The 22,637-nt window shown below is 30.2% G+C and overlaps 1 protein-coding gene and 1 pseudogene across 1 annotated transcript; both read right to left on the bottom strand.

The window, feature by feature from the left end:
• Positions 1-612: 612 nt before the first annotated feature.
• LOC112015737 (glucan endo-1,3-beta-glucosidase) lies at positions 613-3,434 on the bottom strand. The gene is made up of 2 exons (XM_065782463.1): positions 3,316-3,434; positions 613-1,767 (listed from the first exon to the last, which is right to left on the bottom strand). Exons 1-2 carry the CDS (start codon positions 3,404-3,406, stop codon positions 821-823), a joined length of 1,038 nt encoding a protein of 345 aa, XP_065638535.1. The 5' UTR covers positions 3,407-3,434; the 3' UTR covers positions 613-820.
• A 15,690-nt stretch (positions 3,435-19,124) lies between these two features.
• Positions 19,125-20,152, bottom strand: LOC112015582 (glucan endo-1,3-beta-glucosidase-like; annotated as a pseudogene).
• Positions 20,153-22,637: the final 2,485 nt, after the last annotated feature.

Genomic DNA, 22,637 nt, shown 5'->3' with positions numbered 1-22,637 from the left:
GTGAACAAATAGAGACGTCCACAGTGGAAGATCAAATAAAGCATTAGGTTTAAAGAAATAATCCAATCTGTAACCATGAATACTGAAAAGAGGCTTAATAAGGGTTCAAGATCAGATATTAATACTAGAACATCCCCTATAGATTTTGGACAGACCATATTGACAGAGTAGCCAGCAGTATAATTCTGTTTATGTATCCTTGACGACCACAGTGAGTCAGTTACAAAAGCCGCTATCAATTAGGTAAACATGGTGTGTCTACTGTAACGTTATAACTAAATTGGTTTAGAAAGAATGTGTACGTGTCTGATATATTGATATAAGGTTCTGCAACCTATTTTCTTGAACCTTGGAAGGCCATTTTACTCTTCTTTTTTTGGATAATTCCATAATTGAGGGAGGGGGATTTGAACCTAGATATTTTCGTTGGAAATATTAGGAGATACCAGCAGAGCTACATGACTTTTGATTAGAAAGTCCTTTTTTGTTAATGCTAAACAAATTAATTGTGTATAATTACTGTAAAACAAAACTTGAGATCAATGCTATATAATATGACAGTGCATGTAACTATAGAAACAAATGAAAAGGAATTGAAATAAAGAAACTAGAGACAGTTTATAAGCATGTTAATTAAGACAATTTGAATTACATTTTATAGCATTAGCACCAATAGTTTATAAATACTACCAAAATATGGCATCATCAACTTATTCTAACACAAATAATCCCATGTTATACTTGCCGGGTTAACGAAGGGACAAGATTATTTTCAAACAAAAACTGTATAAATTTTACCAAAAAAAAAACAATTACTCTTCTAATTGAATCTGATTTGGTATTTTGGCTGTTTATCAGGGTGGAAGAGACCAAAATGTCGCTCAGTTTCTTCAGGGCCTTTGTTGTTTTCATCAAACATAGCAAACAAATGAGTTTGTATAGCTTGTCCAGGCCTCTTTGGAGTCCCACTGTTCACATGATTGATCAAATTCTGGTAGTACGTGGCAGCATTATCAATTGTTGCAGCAGCATGACCCTCAGATGGCCAACCACTCTCTGATACAACAACCTTCACATTGGAACCACCTGATTTCTCAAGGGCAGAATAGAGAGCATCCAAGATTGCATCAAAGAGATTTTGGTATCCATACTCACCATCTTGTACCACAACCCCTGGTGATCTTAATAAGGCATAGTCTAAACTGATGCTTTGTGAGTTGCCAATGTAGCTAAAGTATGGGTACACATTGGCAAGAAGTGGTGCCCCATTGTTTGCTAGGAAGGAAATGACTGAGGCCATGTATGAACTTGCACTGTCACTGAATGAGCCCGCTGATGGAGGGTATGCATTGCCCAACAGTGACATATCTATTGATGTTGAAACCTTAATTTGGTCTTGTAAATTGGCTGAGACAATTGCATTGTGAATGTTCTGCATGGCTGGTACAACATATTGGGCCCTTCCATCATTAGGCTTTATTTCATTCCCAACAGCAATGTACCTATATGTGACATCTGGGTAGTTCAGTACATTTTGCCGGACCCAATCATTTGCAGTTGCAGCATCAGAAAGGGCTTGAAGTTTATCATTAGTGACATCCAGGATCAGTTCTATGTTGGATCCTCTAAGGGCCTCCAAGATTGCTGGATTTGGACCATAAATTCGCATTTTTCCTATGCCATTTGTTCGAAAAAGATTTATAACTTCCTGTTCAGGTGGTAAATTGTCTCCTATTTGTCCATAGCAAACACCTATAGGTTGTGCACCTGCATCAAATTGAATCAAGATCTTTTAGTTTTCAACAACAGGACAAAATTCATATTTTTAGTTTTCAAAGACAAGATAAAATTCATATAATTTACACTGCTAGAATTTTGGTTAAAATCTAATAAAGTTTGGAATGCTTAAAGTTAAATAGTAAGGTGAGGTGCCCAAATTTTGGTAAGTTAAAGAACTTATTGCAGTCTTTTATTCTCACCTACTCAAAATTCAAGAGGGTAGTTTCTTTTTACAATAATGATTACCTAATTAATATATTGGTTTTCCCTAAGAACAGGCAAAATGTAATATATGTTGGGTACGTGAATATGGATAATTGTGCCTTTTTTATTATTATTAAAACATGAGTTATTTGTTTATTTATTTATTATTATTATTATTTTTTATTTTTTTTTTATGTAAGAAACTTGAGTTGTCTTAATATGTACAATCTCATCCTAATCCGACATGTTTACAAAAGAAACTCCATGAACCTATTTTTTTTTTCTTTGAAGCCAACTCCATGAACCTATTAAAATACTTAAAACAGATAAAACAAATTCTAGTTAAAGACCAACATTCGTTCGACTTAAACCCTACAACGTTACCAAATGGGTAAGGTACGAGTCAAAGGTTTTTCAAATTATACCTTAAACCCAACTTGTGTAGTTTATACTTTATAGTTTAAATAATAATATAATATATGTATTTTTTTAAATATGTTAGCTTGATATTTATTTTATAGTTTGATACTCAGTTTTGATAAAATTAGAATATTATGTTCAATTGTGTGAATCATAATCATTTATTGAATAATAAGCTTTAATAATTAAATGAAAGTTTTATTTCTATTTTGGTAGATGAAATTAGAAGAATTAATGCTAAGTTAAAAATTTGGCAGGACACACTAGAATCTAAAGACTTTAAATTATGTAGGACTCAAGGATATGACATGTAGACTTAGCAAAAGTAAAAAAAAAAAAAAGAAAAAGAAAAAGAAAAAAAAAGTAGTGGTAAGGCTCAATGGCCAAGAGATACTAAAGAGAGAAAGCTTTTGATATCTTGAATTAATAATTCATAAAGATTGAGAGATTGAAAAGGGTGTGATCCTAGAATACATATTAGGTCCAAGAGAAAATTTTGTAAAACTTTCATAAGACTAACTATGCACATTAAGAAGCAACATATTTATAAAATGAGCAAGGCTAAAATGAAAATGTTTGATTGATAAGTGAAAATGCATGGAAATATACTACCAAATATGAGGATCTTCCTTTAAAAAAGGGCTTGTTAATTAAAAAAGTAGCAGAGAGTATGATTTGGATAGAATAAAAAAGTCGAAAAAGAATGCATATGATTGACCTTAACTAATATGTTGAGGATTCATAACTGACTCTAAAAATTTGGGGCTAAGATTTGTATGTTGATATATTAAGCGTGACAAACTAGTGTCAACCAAATACGTCCCATGCATACTGCTAATTTAGCTACATGAGATGATGATAAATGTGTACGTACATTGATAAAAACAAATAAATAAGGCCCAATAAACATACCTATTTTTTCTAGGGAGGACATGAACAACCCAAGAAGCATGAATGTAGCAAGTATTAAAAATTTATTATTCATCTCAAAGAAATAGGCCATTGGGGATAGGAAGCAAAAACTACAATGAATTTTCTTGCCCTTTGGATATCTCTGCCTTGTGAACTCCGACTATATAGGGAAAGGGAAAGAGGGTCAACCAGTCAAGTACTCCCATGTGCATGCATTGGAATAAGTCTAAGTCAGAATTATGAAGTTCAGAAAGTCATATGGTCTTTATATGAGCTATAATCGATCTATTGCCCAGTAGTTACGTAATTCTAGGAGGTGGGAAGAATAATGAGTAGATTCTAGAAATACTTTGACATTTGAATATTATATCTTATATTTATTCTGTAATTTAGTAGTAATTAAAAAAAATCGATAGACATATTTGTATACAGAATTTTTTTTTTCTACTAAATTGTATGTTATAAATTTGACCAAACCTTAATCTCAATTATTGGGATCTAGTATGCAATAACTAATCTTTTATACGACGTCATAGGTTGAAACTCCCAAATATATATATATATATATATTTTGAGAGTTTCATGTTTATTTTAGAGAGTTTCAACCTTTCGTTCCTGATAATAGTTTTTTATCATCAGGCCAAGACACCAATTAGTTTTTGGTATATGCGAAAATTGAATCTCAGATTTCTTATTCAATCATCGGAGACTTTATTAGTTAAGCTAACTGGAACTTACAAATAATCTTATATAATGCTAGACAACTTGTTAGAATCCCCATAACAATTTTGATGCATGATTTTTGCTACGTGTGTGTGTAAAAAAAAAAAAAAAAAAAAAAAAAAAAACTATGACATAGTTGTAATGTTCCTGTTAAACTTATAAATAAATAACATCCTCTCATGACCATTGGTAATAAACATTTTATCTATGCGGTTAACAAAAGGTTAAATCTCTATTAAGCTTTTTTTTTTTTTTTTTTTTTAAATGTTGATTTTTATTCCTGTTAATTTAGCAGGAATTCTAAGGATATAAATTAAAGTTTTATTACTAATAGGTAATGAGAAACATATATTGTTAAATTTTGATATTTTAGGGAAAAATTACACCATTTTCTAGGAAAAAAAGTGAAACCAACCCAATTACTTTTTTTTATTTTTTATTTTTTATTTATAAGAAGGGTACATTCAATATTAATTACCATATGTGGGTTCTAGTTAGCTCAACTGGTAAAGTCTCTGATGGTTGTATAAGAGATTTGGGGTTCAATCCCCGCCTACACCAAAAACTGATTGGTCTCTTGGTCTAATGATAAAGAGCTATCATCAGGAGCGGACGCTATAGGTTGAAAATCTCTCCAAAAAAAAAATATTAATTACCATATAGCTGCCTAGCTGAGCATTGTTTTCCTTTTTAATTGATACATTTTGTGAGCCCGCCTATAGAAGTGGAGGTAAAATTAGGAATATAAGCATTAAAATCAGGTCAACTACCGAAATAATTCTAGTAGGTCAACTAACAAGACTTACCTAGACATCAGAACAAGCAAACCCAATTACACGTTGTTGTAATGGAATCGTTTATGTTTGTTTTGTTTATTTATTTTTTAAATATGATAGGATTTAAACCTATTAGGTTATTAGCTTCATTCTGTTTGTTCATTTAGACCCCTTAAACCAGATTGTTTTAACCTAATATATTAATCAAGTGATTACTTAAATTAATTATCAGATCTAGGTTAAACACAAATAAATCATATCATATAAAGATGCGGAAAAGGAAACAACACACAATATGATAACCCAGGAAAACTAATGAAACAAACCGTTTCAAGGTAAAAACCTGGAGAGGATTTAATCTAACTATCTTCAAGGTAAACCAAATCCACTATAAGAGAATTGAAATTTTTACAATCAGATTTAACCATAAATTTATTGCTACCTCCAGTAGTAACTTACTAACACGACCACGTGCAAGCTCTAAATCCATGAATTCCTTCTCGTTTTGGATTTACAGCAATATAAGCACCCTTGCTTGTGACTTTGAGATCCTATTCAAAGGTTTCAAATCACCATCACTAATTAATCTTGTATGTTACAACTTCTACAACATTGGATATTGAGGTTCTTTAAGTAATATTGTCGGTAGAAGACTTTAGAGAGGTTTGGGTACAAAAACCCTAGATATACAATTAGAGGCACAAGATGCACTCTTTTCTCTCTAAACCCCCCCTCTAGTGTTAGCTTATAATGTCCTTTAAATATTGGAAAAAACAAATTGCGATTTGGGCTTCAAACGGATATGTTATAGGCTTTTTACGTTTGTTGATTTTCGCTAATTTGCAACTTCCGATCGATTGAAAAATTTTCTTGATTGATTGAACCAGTCTGATTTTGACTTTTTGAACCTGCAGCTTGTATGTTCTTTGAATTTTGACTTGAAGCACTTTGAGCATTGTCTAATATGACTTCATAGACTCTAAGATCTATATTTAGACAAGTTTATATTCACGATTTGCCAATTATTCTAAACTTTTAGAACCTAACAATCTTTCCCTTTGGTAATCTGTGACAAAAATTACATACAATATGAAACGCTCAAATAAAAGAATAACCCAATTACAATAATATGCCCAATTACATCAGAAATTCCAATCTAATACTTCTAACTCAAAAGTTGCTAGAAAGGTAGAAGATCTTGATTAGAATGTACCTGTCTTTTCTGAAACACTCAAAAGAGCACAACACCGCATGTGTGGAAATAAAGACAAATAAACAATAAATAACAAATATAAAATCAAAAGCAAACTAACTCTCCCCCTAAGTTAGATACATCAAAAAAATTATTTTCTCCCTCTTTCAAAAACAAATTCATCTCCCCCTAAACAAAAACAGTTTAAAAACCTTCTTCTTTTTCTAAATTTCATCTTTTTCCCCCCCTTTTGTCACGTATTGACAAAGACAACTCAATCAGAAGGTAGATAGAAAACATACACAACAAAGGATAAGAGAAAACAGAGAATCAAGGGAACACAAAATAATTTAGCTCTATAGAAAATAGAGACAACTTCCCCTATGAAGAGCAACAACTCCACCTATGAACAATATAGATTTTAAAAACAACTTTCTCCTCCTATAAAAATAGGAAAAACAAAGCAAGTTTTGGGAAAAAACAATTTTTGGGGAAAATTTAGGAGGCTGAGAAAAACTAAAAAGACACAAACCTAACAAAAAAATAAGTTGAGGATACATATGAAGAAAAATACTCTCTTTCAATATATGCAAACTTGACATTATGTGACCTATAAACAAATCTCAATAGTAGAGAAAATATTTGCACATTTATTATCCACCATATCTCAAAAAAAAAAAAAAAAATCCAATTTTCACACATACTAAAATGTACAGAACTAAAAAATTTAATAAATCAAATTTTAAATCAAGTTGAGTACCCAATTTAACAAAGTGTATGCGTGTTAGGTGTGAGCAAAAATGCATGAGGGATAAAGAAAACAATGCAATGCATGTGAATCCTAACAAACATGATGCGTGAAAAGATAGATTGATCAAGAAACTAAAAACCAAAAATTTTCTAGTTTTGATTGGCTGAAAGGAATCGAGCCAAGAATAGAAAAACACTTGAAAACATGCTTGACTGATCGAAAGGAATTAGGTAGGAATCGAAGGAACTCGAGAATTTAAATTAAAAATATATTTTTCCTCTTCACTTTTCGATTGGTTAAAAAATAGACTCGATCAGTCGAATTATAAAGAAACAGAAACTTTGAAAAATTTTGCAAAATTTTTTCTATAGAATCATTTGAAACACTGTTTTTATGATATGACATGTATGTTCATGAGTTCAAATAATTTTCAAAACCAAACTTTTCAAAGAAAAATTCAAACTTTATCAAATTTCCTCAATCTTTTCTTTCCTCACTCCCCAAAATGCATTAAACACATCAAGAAGTTTAATTTTGGAAGGCCACAAAACTTAACAAATAATTACATGTACCAAATTTAACAAAGTTTTGCTTGTGGTGTGTGCAACTAGTAAGTGTATGAGATATTTACACGGTGATATGTAAATAGAGAATAAACACATTTTCTACATTATTCATTACATAAGTTTGAAAGTGACTATCTCCGAAAGAGTTACATCATATTCATTACATCATATAACTCCCACATCTCTTAGAAAACACGCTTGCAACCATGCAATTTTTTTTTCCTTAAATTTTAATTTTGATTTTTCTTTTGAAGTACATTTTTCTTTGTTTTGCATTTTGCATTTTGCTTCTTTTAACTAATGTACAATAACACCTTAAGAATTTTGCTGTGCTAGTGCTACACTTTACCGAGCACGACTTTTATGATCTGCACACAAGTGTTCATGATTGGCGAGTAACAATGATGAGATGATTATTTATGCCTTTCTCGTATAATTTTTTAATCCTTACAATCAAACGAATGTGACTTCAAAATCAAGAGCATGTGATTAAAAACCATAAACAGCTCACACAATATGAGCACTACATAGCACCTTGAAGATGTATAATACAAAAAAATATTTTTGGATTTTCAAATTTTCATAATGACCAAAAACAAAATGCACATATTATGCTAAATGAATAAAATGCAAAACAATGCATGACAGTACTCAACTAAGCTATAGATGGTATACAAACAAGAAATATCAATTTCTTAATTAACCCATGAGTACATGTACAAACTAGTACATACTCATACAAAATAGTATTTATTTCAAAATAGTCTTGCACTTAGTTATGCAATGCACACTTTTTATGTTTCTCCACAATATCAGACATGTTCTAAATTAAGAAGAGATATCATAATTCATGTAATCCTCAAGAAAACAAGACAAAAAAAAAACATTTTTGTCTTTTTGAAGTTTTTCAATGTTTTTGGATTTTTTTTTTGAATAATTAATCAAAACAACCTAAAAAACAAGACAGCCAAAAATAGAAAGGAAACATGTTCGCGAATAATTGAAAGAATTAAATCATGGACAAGTAAATAACACTCACCTGAGAGAATCTTTTCTCACCCATATAGCACGAGTCTTTGGCTTTGTAGGTGAAAAACCATGAGAACCAGAGTGTATTTGAGGGATTACACACTTCTTCTGAGAGAGATTGAAATTCTGCAATTTCCTTAATTTCACAAGACAACAAGCTTAAATTTTTCAAAAGCATATGAAACAATTTATCATGACTTATGATAGGAGAGATAGCATCACATATCCTAGACTGAAACACAAAATGCTTAAGTTTCAATCTATGACAATTAGGACGAATGTGACCGGAGACACCACAAAAGTTATAACACAGGAACAAATTTAGGAACATCAGTATTCCTAACAACAAATCTAGTCTTAGATTTTGGTTTTTACCTCAACAAAGAACAATTTGGTCTAATAAGACTAACAACACCACAAAGGCGACAGGTAGGCACAAAAATAGATTTCTTAAGCAATCTATCAATAGGTTTAGATTTAGGTTTAGAAACTTCTGCATTATCAGAACTTTTACCTTTGTTTAACCTAGCAAAATAAGCATTTTCTTTATAATTCCTCATGAAAGGAGGAACATAAACTTTATTATTAGGCTTAACAGGAACAGAAACAGATTTGTCATCAATAACAGCCTTGGCACTAGTTAAATTTTCAAGTTTAGCTTCAGACTCAGCTAACTTTTGTTCCAAACTTTTCATCTTTTCATCTTGAGAGGAAATTTGATTTCTCAAAAATTCATTCTTTTTATTAGATTCATCCAATCTCACAATCAATTCCTCTTTTTCAAGATTAGTCAATTTTAACTCTTCCTTGAATTTCTTAGCAATTTTCATAGATTTAGTTAATTCCTTATAAAGAGTTTTACAGGCATAAAAAAGATCAACAAAAACATTAGTGTCATTTTTATCCAAATCATCACAAATATGACTAGATAGACACTTAAAATTATCCATGATAGCAGGGATTAAGGATCAACTCTAGGTCTAAAAACCTAAAAACAAGAGCTAACTTGCTCTGATATAACTTGTTTGTTTGTTTAGACTCTTTAAACCAGATTGTTTTAACCTAATATATTAACCAAGTGATTGTTTAAATTAATTATCAGATCTAGGTTAAACACAAATAAATCATATCATGCAAAGATGTGAAAAAGGAAATTACACATGATATGATGACCTAGGAAAACCAATAAAACGAACCATTTCAAGGTAAAAACCTGGAGAGGATTTAACTTAGCTATCTTTAAGGTAAACCAAATCCACTATAAGAGAATTGAAGTTTTTACAATCAGATTTAATCCTAAATCTATTGCTACCTCCAGTAATAACTTACTTACATGACCACGTGCAAACTCTAAATTCATGGACTCCTTCTCTTCTTGGATTTACAACAACACAAGCACCCTTGTTTGTGACTTTGAGATCTCATTCAAAGGTTTCAGATCAACATCACTAATTAATGTTGTATGCAACAACTTCTACAACACCAGATATTGAGATTCTTCAAGGAATATTATCAGCAGAAGACTTTAGAGAGGTTTTGGTACAAAACCCTAGATCTATAATTTGAGGCACAAGATGCACTCTTTTCTCTCTAAAAATTTCTAAAATCCCCCTCTATGTTCTTTAAATACTAGAAAAAAGGGATCGTGATTTGAGCTTCAAATGGATAAGTTATGGGCTTTTTACGTTTGTTAATTTTTGTAGATCTGCGACTTTCAATTGATCGAAAAATTCTCCTAATCGATCAAACCAGTCTGATTTTGACTTTTTGCCTGCAGCTTATATGTACTTTGAATTTTGACTTGAAACACTTTGAGCATTGTCTAATATGACTTCATAGACTCTAAGATTTATATTTAGACAAGTTTATGTTTACGATTTGCCAATTGTTTAAACTTTTAGAATCTAACACATTCCATGATGATTTTTGGTGTAAGTGAAATTTAAACCTAGATCCTTTATTCGAGAATAAAAAAAAACTTAATTAATTGAGCTAACAGAAGGTCGAAAATCAACTGTATATATATAGATTTTAAAGAAAACCAATAAAAAATTTAAATTACTTAAATTCACATTATCAATGAATCACTATTAATAAAAATTAACATAATTTCTTAAAAAAAAAATCAATTAACATAATAAATTGTGACTAAAACCTCTCTAAACCCCCCAAAAAATTATTCCATGTGAGATATAAGTATACTACATGAGAATAGTAGATTTACGTAACAATTCATTTAGTTATTTTCACTAAAAACATTTACAATAATGTATTATATAACCTCATCTTCAAATTATATTATTTATTATAATAAAAGTTGTGTCATACAAATTGATGCCCTCTCATTCTTTATTATTATTATTTGATTTTTTTTTTCTTTATATTATGTAACACACTATAATTATATAAAATAATTAATATATTTGCTTTAAGTGAAACACTGTTGCCTAAATTTCAAATTAGTTACTCCAATTAAAAATGTTCCATTATCAAAGATTTTCAGAAAATCAGAAAAATTTATTATTTATTTTATATTATTTTAATAATTTACCATAAATCCTTTTTTTAATAAATCTAAGTTTTATTATTTATTTAAAATAATTTTATAATGTGTTGTACTTGTAATATATTTTATTTTAATTTTGACCAGAATGTATTGTAATATTTAGTTCATTTTGCATAATTTCGATATATAAAAACTAAAAGTCTAAAACACAACCTAGTCACATTGTGTGCTTTCTTTTATGATTCTTATACAGAGTGGCCTTCAAGTCGGGCAAATTGACTTGCGTGACTTTGATTAATTGACTGGAATACTTGACTTGCCCTTTGACCATGAAAATAGGAAAAAGAAAAAAAGAAACGGAACATTAGAAAATGGGCGAATTTGTTGGAGAGAATTTTTACTTTTAGATGTTTTTTTTTTTTTTTTTTTTTTTTTTTTTTTTGTGTTTGAAGATACTACTTTGGGAAAAATTATAAAGTTATTAGTGTTTGTTTCTCTCCACTAATCTTAAAAAATTAGGTTAGTTTATCCTTTTATATTATTCCTGGTTATAGCTAGGGCGAGGGAAGAAAAAGAAAGATACAATGGAAAAAGAATTATTTCCCTTTTGATGTGTTTAGAAATAGAATACAGGATCAATAAAGAGGAAAATGGAGAACAAATTATCTTACCTTTTTTTTGGCTTGTGAAGGAAGGGGAAAAGAAAAATATGAGTTTTACCTTTGTGCCCTTGTTTATGAGAAGAAGTTAAGGGTATTTCAATAACGTTAGTATGTTTTTTATTTTTAAAATTTGAGGTTGTTTTTATTTTAGCATTTTATGTTTTAAAATTTTCATTTTCATGAAGGGCCAAACAGAAAACTTAATTAAATTTGATGTTTGGCCAACTAGAAAACTCAACCAAACCATGGAAAGCCAACTCTTCAACTCCTCATCTTTCCTTTCCCTCCTTTTCTTCCCAACCAAACATAGTAGACCTACAACTTTTTAAAGCTACATTGTTTCTTAAATATACTTAATTAAATCCCAATTAATTTCATCTTACAAACATATATCATAACACACAAACCCTAAGACGAAGTCTTGAAGGATGAGTAGGGTCTATTAGGATAGTGAGTGCTATCTTATTATGATCATTATAATTTTTAAAAATAAATTGAATAATTTTATTTTTGAAAATTTGATAGTTATAATAATGAGTAAAGGAGATTCGAACCTTTGTTCTCTTAAAAAAGAGAGGAGGTTATTCCATTAAATTACAAGGTTCTTATTAAGAAACAAATTAAAAAATTGGTTTTGATTTTTATGTATTTAGTTTTTTGCTAAACATAAAAGTATAAAACAATTGGCTGTAACGCAATAAGAATGCGAAAGAAAACGTACTTGTTAATTTTCTACAATTGTTAATAACTAAGAATCAATTAGTTGAGAACCTACTAGGAAACTTTAAGGAAAGAAAGGAAAAAGAGAGAAAATTTTAGGAATTATTTATTTTAAATTATTGAAAGTCGTGTTGGCTAGAATTCTAGACTCATTCCTAGACTCATGCCATGATTGATGAGTATTTTCAGAAGGTCCTTTAGTCGTCTCTGACCATATGGAATAATGGAACAAGACCATATTTTTCCCAGGTTTGGAACACAAATGATTCAACCAATTCCTTGAAAATTCAACCAGACTAAGCCCATTAAAGACCTGTTCTTATTGCACTAATTAATGAATCTAGAAAGTTAAAATGAGAAAAATGACTGTAGAGTAGTACCATTTTTATCTGATATAAAAATGGATCGGATTCCTTAATTGATAGAGTGCCATCTTACAGATCATTGATTATTGTAAAATAAAATTAATCAAGTCTTCTTCTGTAATTTAGAATTCTAATTATTTCTAAATTTAATTGTTTGAATGGAAAACATATCACAAGACATTCATCATGTTATTCAGGTTGATTTGACATTCCTTAATTAATGAATACATTGTCTTTCTTCTAAAAAAAAAATTCCAATTTTTTTTTTTTTGAGAAATTTTCAACCTATGACGTTCGCTCATGATGATAGCTCTTTATCATCAGACCAAGACACCAATCAATTTTTGGTGTAGGCGAGAATTGAATCTCAGATCTCTTATACAACTATTAGAGATTTTACTAATTGAGTTAACTGGGGAAAAAAAAAAATTCCAATAATTGGTGAACCCATTCCTACAAATGCAATCTGACCTAACCCATTGAACACCAACTCCGAAGACCGAAATGCACTAGTGGCATCTGAGCCAGTTTCTGATGATGACCTTTCCAAGAAATGGGTTCAATCCAAATTGCACTACGGGATACACGCTTTAGCAAAAAGGGAAAAAGTGGGTCTTTGATAATTCATGGTATGGTCCATTGTCATAGCTAGCAGATACCATATTTGGTTAAGGGTCAATGCTAAGAAGTAGTCCATATATTCTTTTGGTCTTTTATTCAAGAAGTCCAATTCTCAAATGCATTTTAAGTTTACAAATTGCTCATTCTATAGGCCCAGAACCATGCAAAGATATCTAAATTATCAAATTATATGGCCCTTACTAAGGACCCTCATAAGAAGACAACAAAAATTATGGTCCTTCTTTTCCTAGATGTAACAAAAGTACTCAGTATGAGCTAAGGTTGAATCACGTGCATGTCGGTCCTAAACATGCAAAAATATTCTGATTCCCACTAATGGACGGTAAAGGAAGGCATGGTGTGTGTGAGAGAGAGAGTTTTACATCAATGGCCAGCAAATCTATGTACCAATAGATTTACAGTGGAGATCTTTTATCCATCTGAGAAAGTTGCCCTACATCATGGATTCTGTCTTCCTTAGCTAGCCTAGCTATAGGTCTTGTACCATTGCCACTAGTCCATTCATCATTCAGCTCAAATTCATATATAAATCCTACAATTCGTGGGTCATGAAGGTTGAAACACCATAGTGCAGGGGCACCACAGAGAGAGAGAGAGAGGCAAGCAGTGCTCGGTGGAGAAAGTTAAGGTCTGTTTATCTAGTATTACTGTTGATGAAATTTTACAGTTTAATTCATTTCAGAAAGATTTTTACAATTTTTGAGTATTTTTCTTGTCTGAAAGTTCTCTTTCTTGCATCCCATTAAAATTTAGTAAAAAAAAAAATTTGAAGAAGATTTGCTATAAGAAGAAAAAAAGAAAAAAGAAAAAGAAAAAAAAAGAGTTGGTTACACATACTAAAAATTTCATTAAGTTGCAACACTGTTTATCTTCTCATTCTTTCTCTTTTTGTCTCATTTTTTTTTTAATTTTGTTTTTCCAAAAAAGAAAAAAAAATTTAGTAAGTTTTATATTATTATGAATTATCAAATGGGAGGGGATCTTATCTCGTAAGTTTCGGGATTAACATGCTAGAAATGTGTCTAACTGAATATCTCTAACTTGACACGTTAGAGACATGCAAAACCATATCATTAAATGGGCCAATTTTTTAATTTTTATATTTTTGATTTTTTTTTCTTGGACACATCATTGATCAGGTATAAAACACAATTTTTCAGCCTAAACTGCAAAATTCACATTCCCCAAAATATAGTAAGAATTTTTATTTTTAAAATGAAAAATGTAATTTATCATGTTATGGTTATGAATAGGCTCATGCATATTTCACATCCAATACATTAGTATATTATGAATAGGGGAAGAAAATAAACTAACCCATTGTCAATTTTTTAAGGTTTATATATTTTTTAATGATTTTTTTAGTACATTTATTTTGTTATGGTATACTTTCTGAGATCTTTGACTCGTTAACTCTTTTTTTTTTTCCTTTTCTTTTTAAGAAATTCGTGAAAGTGATGGAAGGTGGCAGTTCAAACATTTTCGCAGGTACTATATTGAGTATATTCCACTTTTGCTCCCTATTCCATTTTGATGTGTAATCCCTTTGTGTTTTTAGAATGGACAAAAACAAAGATATCCATAAATTTTTAGAATGGACAAAAACATAGATATCCATAAATTTCTTAATTTGCCTGAGATTTTGATGTAGAAATTTTATTTTCTCATATCTACTTTTTCTTTTCCACATCCACAATATTTTAAATGTGAAATTTTTTTAGATTTTTCAAATTTGTACATTTTTGCATCAATTGTGAATATATTAATTGAATAATTAGTATAAAAGAATGTGAAAGAATATTTAGTACTTACTAATTACATGCTTCTTCCTAAATAATAATTTCGCTAAAAAAAAAAAAATACAAGTTTTAAGTTATAACTTGTATAAAAAAGTCCCATCTATATATCTCAATATACTAATTTCCTAATATTATCATCTACTTTTATATTGATAAGTAAATAATCACTCGTACTTTATTGTAATAAATATTTAAAATTGACAAAATTTAATTCCTGTTTTTGGCAATGGACTATTATTTAGAGGTAACCAAAAAGGGAAATTTTGATTGTTTTATAGGGAGGGTGAATAATATCTTAAAATTTTTTATTTGATGTGGTTCATTTCTTCTTAACATGGCAGGTTGAGCCCTACATTTATTGTAAAAACATGTAAAAACGGGTTAAATAGGTTGTTAGTGTAGGGTCTGTAATACCATCAATTGGGACACAGAAATTCAGAAATCCCAAGAGGGGATTCGTACAATTTTTTTTTTAAATTTTTTTATTGAAAAGAGGGTATTGGTACCTTTAAACTTTGGTTTCAAAGTATAGGGTCTTGATTAGGTCTAGTGCTTCAAGTGCACTGGACCTAATCAGATGGTAACACGTGTCCAAAAATGGATATGTGTTACAATTTCAACAGGTTTAGTATCACTGGACACTGGACCCAAACCTCCCCCCAAAGTATATATATTAGTTGTGATCAAATAAAATTTGGACTTCAAGATAGCTTTGTTTTTCACATTAATTGTTAACATTAATTATATGAGTAAACCTTACAATTTTAGCTACGAAAACACCGGACTTGGAGGTGCTTCGTAAGCAGCTGGAGGAGAAAAGTGCAAAGATTGAAGGGCTCAAGAAACAAATTGAAGAAACTAAGCATCTTCTGGAAAATAAGAAGAAGAAAGTCCCGAATCAGGACCAAATGGAAGCTTTCAAGAAATTGTGCGAGAAATATAATAGCATGAGAGAGGAATATAATGCATTGCTGGCCGAGAAGTCAAGGAAACAAGAGACTAACAATCCTATCTAGTCTCAAAATTGCAGCTATATATACGACTTAGCTAGCTAGCTGGCTAGCAAAAATACTATTATGCTTTATTAGTAATTATCATATGCTTTCTTTTAAAAAGGAGAGGTGGAAGTAATGTGGGGTAACATAAATGATATATATTCTACTTATCTTTTTGTACATGTTTGTTGCTAAGCTTGACTAATATTAGATTTTGAGGGAATATTATAATTTATCCCTTGTGGTTTTTTTGAGCATATAATTTAGTCCACAAACTTTTAAGGGCGTGGATTGTATAGATTGTGATGATTTTTGCGTAGATCCACATGATCATTCTGTTGAAACTTGAAAGGTATATGGAAAAGAGTGATGAGGTAATGTACCAATTTTTTTTCTTCAAGAAAGTGATGAATGTTTTGTCATTGTATTCCTGAAAATTTCCAATCAAAAGATTTTAATGGTACCGGAATATTGTGTTTGAACCATTTCTGAAAATGTTGATAAATATGAGTGAGTTTATAAGAGATATATTCTAATATTCTAAGAGATATATGCATGTGTATTATGAGTAATCATAAAAAATGATAAAATACTAGGATCCTGCCTCAATAAGGACTGAAATCAGACCCTAATAAATATTAGAGTGAGCGAGATTAAAAGGTGTAGAAGAAAACGAGTTATTTTTATAGAAAGGTAAATTTGTTTGTTTTACAAGATAATAGGAGGTATAATCGAATTTTCAGTTGTATATAGTTTGTAGCCAAGTTGCTTGTTTTTCATATATGCTAACTCAAAATTTCCTGCTCTCATACTATGTTAAATTACTAATTGTCTCAAAAGTTTAAACTATTAAGATATGATAAATTTAATTATTTAACCACAATTCTATCACACACCCTTACATTTGTGTCCAAACTCCTCTTAATAGGTAAAGTCCAACACGAGATTTTAGTCTGTAATCTTGAAATGAAAGATTACCTAAATTCCAACACAATTGGGACTCTCTAAAAGAATGAAATCATAAGTTTGTTGTACGTCATCGACTCATCAAGGGGAAGGGTGTAGAAGGTGAAGATAGTGAACACAATAATTTTAAGCTAACAAGCAATTTTAAAACCAATTAAAGTTTGTAGCATTCCAACTAATATGTTGGTTCCGCGTTTCAAAAGTAATAATATATAATTTGACAACTCACATTGATATAACAAACTTGAAACAAATCAAAAGAATTAAATATTATTGTTTTAATAATTTTAAAATGAAAAATAACAAAATTTAGTGTCAATGTTTATAATAGTAAAAGATTAAGAAAGATAGTATATCACTGTTATACAGGGATGGAGCCAAAATTTTGAGTTAAGAGGCGGCTTTATTGTTGACTGTGTGCAGCAGTTTCAATCTTTGACTTTGCTACTTAGCTGCTGAGGTTTTTTGTTTTTTGTTTTTTTTTTTTTGGTAAGAATAAAATTATTTTTGCATATAATTTTTTAAAGGACAGAGTTATTTATTTTGGTTAAAATTAGTTAATTGAGCTTAATTGTTTTTTAGTTTTACTAGTAATTTTTGTTGTTGAGCTATTTTTTTGGGCTTATATATTTTGTTTTAGATTTTAGATCTATAAATTTTTTTATACTAACTAAAATAAGGAAAATGCTAGAGTTATAAGTTTTTTTATAAATTACTGCTATGATAAGTGGTTACTGGTAAGTAAAAAAATGATGTAAGTGGTAGGCCTATATGTAAACCAATAAGAATTTGATACCAAAATAGTTTGTAAAAATGTTATAAAAAAGTTTGTGATTATAACATTACTTTTAAAAGAATTAATGAAATTATTAAAAGGAAATAAAATGTAATTTTATAGAACAAAATTGCTAAAATTAGCACACATATATATAATAATATTTTTTTCAAAAAAATTTAGGAGGACCCTCCCGCCCCCCCCCCCCCTAGTCCAATGGTGGTTTCGTCCATACTGTAATATGACTTCGCTAAGGAACATATATTTCACTCTCTTAAGGGTGTTTCTCGCCACTGCAGGAGAATATTAAAATGTACATCTTGTTAAATTAACAATTGTCCCAAAAGTTGAAACTATTGGGATATGATAAATATAATTATTTAACCACATACTTCTAACACTCTTTCTCATGTGTGGGCTGAAACTACATTTTAATAAGTAAGGTCCAACATGTGGGAATTTAAATAGGAGGCAGAGTAGAGGAGACAAAGATTGAACTCAGGATCCCATGCTCTGGTACCCAGTTAAATTATCGATTGTTCCAAAAGTTTAAACTATTGAGATATGATAAATTTAATCTTTTAATTACATACTTCTAACACATCTCAACTATGTAGCAAGTTTATCAGCGTACCATTTCAACTACGTAGCAAGTAATATATTCAAATAGAGTATATTACATCAAAGTAAATTTTGTTAGAGCAAAATTATAAATTTATTTACATTTATAAAATACACCAACACAATATAGATTACCAACAACGCAGCTAGCTTCTCCAACCTATCTAGTATCATATATACATATTTTGCATGCGTGGGTGCACACACACACACGCACGCGCGCACACACACACGCGCGCCCTCTCTCTCTCTCTAAACTAAGGGCGTGTATGATATGTTGTAACAGGTTTTGTAATAAGATGACTAGTCTTGTGAAATAATCATTTGATTATTTGGTTGCAAATTTATTATAAGTAACCGTTATTCCATAAATTGAGGAACAACTATTTCTTTTTGGAAATATTGTAATAATTATTTCTTAGTATGTACGTGTAATAACTTTTAAAATTGATATATTTACTAAATTTACACTTTCGATATGTACACAAAAATTATAAAATAAAAAGATAATCTCTCTCAAATTTAAAAAATATTCATTTTTAGGAAAAAAATTAAATAAAAAAGATAATTCATAAATATAGATCTTGAGTTCTATTCCAATGTTACAATTAAATTTATAGTTTTAGTTCTTCCTTTGTAACATCTTTTATTTCATGATTCTTAAAAAAAAAAAATATATTTTGTTCTAGTAATAAAGATTACAATTCCTACTGCAATTATCTTAAAAAAAACTGAGTTGGTACTTGGGTTGCTTGGTAAGTGAGAAGAGGCCAAAATGTTTCTCAGTTTCCGCTGGACCCTTTTGGTCTTCATCAAACATAGCAAACAAGTATGTTTCTAATGGTCCAGGCCTCTTCGGAGTCCCATTGTTCACATGACTAATCAAATTCTTCTAGTAAGTGCCTGCATCGTCAACTGTAGCTGCTACACCACCGTCGGATGGCCAACCGGTCTCTGTTACAATGACAATCAAATTGCCCGCACCAATCTTCTCAAGAGCAGAATAGAGAGAATCCATCATTGCATCAAAGAGATTTTGGTACCCTAAGTTACCATCTTGTACCACAACCCCTGATGAATTTAATAAGGCATAATCAAGCTTAATGTCTGTTGGGTCACTTAAGTAGGCAAAATATGGGTACACATTGGCAAGAAGTGGCGCCTTAGTGCTTACTAGGAAGCTAGCGATTGCATTTATGTATGCACTTGCATTGTCACTAAAGGAGCTTGAAGATGGAGGGTAAGTATTGCCCATCAATGACATGTCTATTACTGTAGAAACTTTGATTTGGGTTGGAAAATTAGAAGATGTAACTCCATTGTATAAGTTTTGCATGGCTGGTCCAACATATTGGGCTAATGGATCATTGGGTTTTATTTCATTCCCAGCAGCAATGTAACTAATATTGACATCAGGCAACTAAGGACTTATGTTTGTTTGTGCCCAATCATTTGCAGCTGTAGGACTAGTGCAAGGCCTTGAAGATCATTGTTGACAACTCCAACAATGACCGATATGCTGGATCCTTTTAGGGCTTAGAGGGTTGCTTGATTTGGATCGAAAATCCTCATTTTCCCTATGCCACTTGTTTTGTATAGGACTATTACTTCAGTTGCAAGTGGTAAATCATCGGCAATTGTTCCATAATTTACACCTATAGATTGTACAGCTACAACAAATAGCACCAAGATAATAAACAAGTTAATTAACACCAAAGATAAATTTGTTTGAAGGAAATGTATAGGCATCCAATGGAGCTGCAACAAATAGAATCAAGATAAAAAAAGTAGTTATATTTAACACCAATGGTAAATTTGTTTACGGAAATTTATAGAGCTTGGTTGATATGCAAGCTCAAACAAAAGTTTTCAGTGTTTAAGCACTGAAAATTGTAGCAAAAAAGAAAAGAAAAAAAAAGATAAGTGTTTGGCAATAGTGTTTGAGTCACATTTTTCAATTTAGGATGTTTAAATATTGTATTTTTTTTGAGAAACAAATACACACACAAGGAGAGGGAAAGAGGTTCTAACATAAAGACACACTACAATCCCACTCAAAAGCCATGATTACTTTTGAGAATGCATCCAAAGTAGTTTTTAGTTTTTGAGTAACATTGCTTAATAACATTGTTGTAAATATTTTGGAAATCATGAGATCTACTGATAATTGGCTGTAACACAATAAGACTGCGAAAGAAAATGCATTTGTTAATTTTCTACAATATTTAATAACTAAGAATCAATTAGTTGAGAACCTACTAGGAAACTTTAATCAATAGAAAGACAGGAAGAAAGAGAAAATTTTAGGATTCTTTTAAATTATTGAATGTCGTGTTGGCTGGAATCCAAGACTCATCCCTAAACTCATGCCATGATTGATGAGTATTTTCAGAAGGTTCTTTAGTTGTCTCTGACCATATGGAACAAGATCATATTTTCCAAGGTTTGGAACACAAATAATTCAACCAATTCCTTGAAAATTCAACCAGACCAAACCCATTAAACACCTATTCTTATTGCACTAATTAATGAATCTTGATAGTCAAAATGAGAAAAATGATTGTAGAGTAATACCATTTTTATCTGATATAAAAATTGATAGGATCCCTTCATTGATAGAGTGTCATCTTATAGATCATTGATTATTGTAAAATAAAATTAATTGAGCCTTCTTCTATAATATAGAGTTCTAATTACTTCACTCAATTTAATTGATTAAACGGAAGACGTTACATGTACCACCAAATATTCATCATGTTATTCAGGTTGATTTGGCCTTCCTTAATTAATGAGTACACTTCCTTTCTTTCTTTTTTAAAATCCAATTAAAACCTGTATAGAAAAAAAAAAAAAAATCCAATTAGTAAACCTTTTTTTTTTTTTTTTGTTTGAAGATACTACTTTGGAAAAAATTATAAAGTTATTAGTGTTTGTTTCTCTCCACTTATCTTAAAAAATTAGGTTAGTTTATCCTGTTATACCATACTTGGTTGTAGCTAGGGTGAGGGAAGAAAAAAAAAGATACAATGGAAAAAGAATTATTTCCGTTTTGATGTATTTAGAAATAGGAATACAGGATCAATAGAGAGGAAAATTGAAAACAAATTATCTTACCTTTTTTTTTTTGGCTTGTGAAGGAAGGGGAAAAGAAAAATATGAGTTTTACCTTTGTGCCCTTGTTTATGAGAAGAAGTTAAGGGTATTTCAATAACGTTAGTATGTTTTTTATTTTTAAAATTTGAGGTTGTTTTTATTTTAGCATTTTATGTTTTAAAATTTTCATTTTCAAGAAGGGTCAAATAGAGAACTTAATTAAATTTGATGTTTGGCCAACTAGAAAACTCGACCAAACCATGGAAAGCCAATACTTCAACTCCTCATCTTTCCCTTCCCTCACTTTCTTCCCAACCAACCATAGTAGATCTACAATTTTTTAAAGCTACATCGTTTCTTAAATATACTTAATTAAATCTCAATTAATTAAATCTCAATTAATTTCATCTTACAAACATATACCATAACACACAAATCCTAAGATGAAGTCTTGAAGGATGAGTAGGATCTATTAGGATAATGAGTGCTATCTTATTATGATCATTATAATTTTTAAAAATAAATTGAATAATTTTCTTTTTGAAAATTTGATAGTTATAATAATGAGTAAAGGAGATTCGAACCTTTGTTCTCTTCAAAAAGAGAGGAGGTTATTCTAGTAAATTACAAGGTTCTTAGCAAAGAAATTAAAAAATTAGTTTTGATTTTTATGTATTTAGTTTTTTGCTAAACATAAAAGTATAAAAAAATTGGCTGTAACACAATAAGAATGCGAAAGAAAACGTACTTGTTAATTTTCTACAATAGTTAATATAACTAAGAATCAATTAGTTGAGAACCTACTAGGAAACTTTAATCAATAGAAAGAAAGGAAAAAGAGAGAAAATTTTAGGAATTATTTATTTTAAATGATTGAATGTCGTGTTGGCTAGAATCCTAGACTCATGCCATGATTGATGAGTATTTTCAGAAGGTCCTTTAGTCGTCTCTGACCATATGAAATAATGGAACAAGACCATATTTTTCCAAGGTTTGGAACACAAATGATTCAACCAATTCCTTGAAAATTCAACCAGACCAAACCCATTAAAGACCTATTCTTACTGCACTAATTAATGAATCTAGAAAGTTTTTTTTTTTTTTTGGGAGAAAGATGAATCTAGAAAGTTAAAATGAGAAA

This window comes from Quercus suber, unplaced genomic scaffold (assembly GCF_002906115.3).
Source record: "Quercus suber isolate HL8 unplaced genomic scaffold, Cork oak 2.0 scaffold_303, whole genome shotgun sequence".
In the NCBI taxonomy this organism is placed as follows: domain Eukaryota; kingdom Viridiplantae; phylum Streptophyta; class Magnoliopsida; order Fagales; family Fagaceae; genus Quercus; species Quercus suber.
This window is presented reverse-complemented; position numbering and strand designations above follow the sequence as displayed.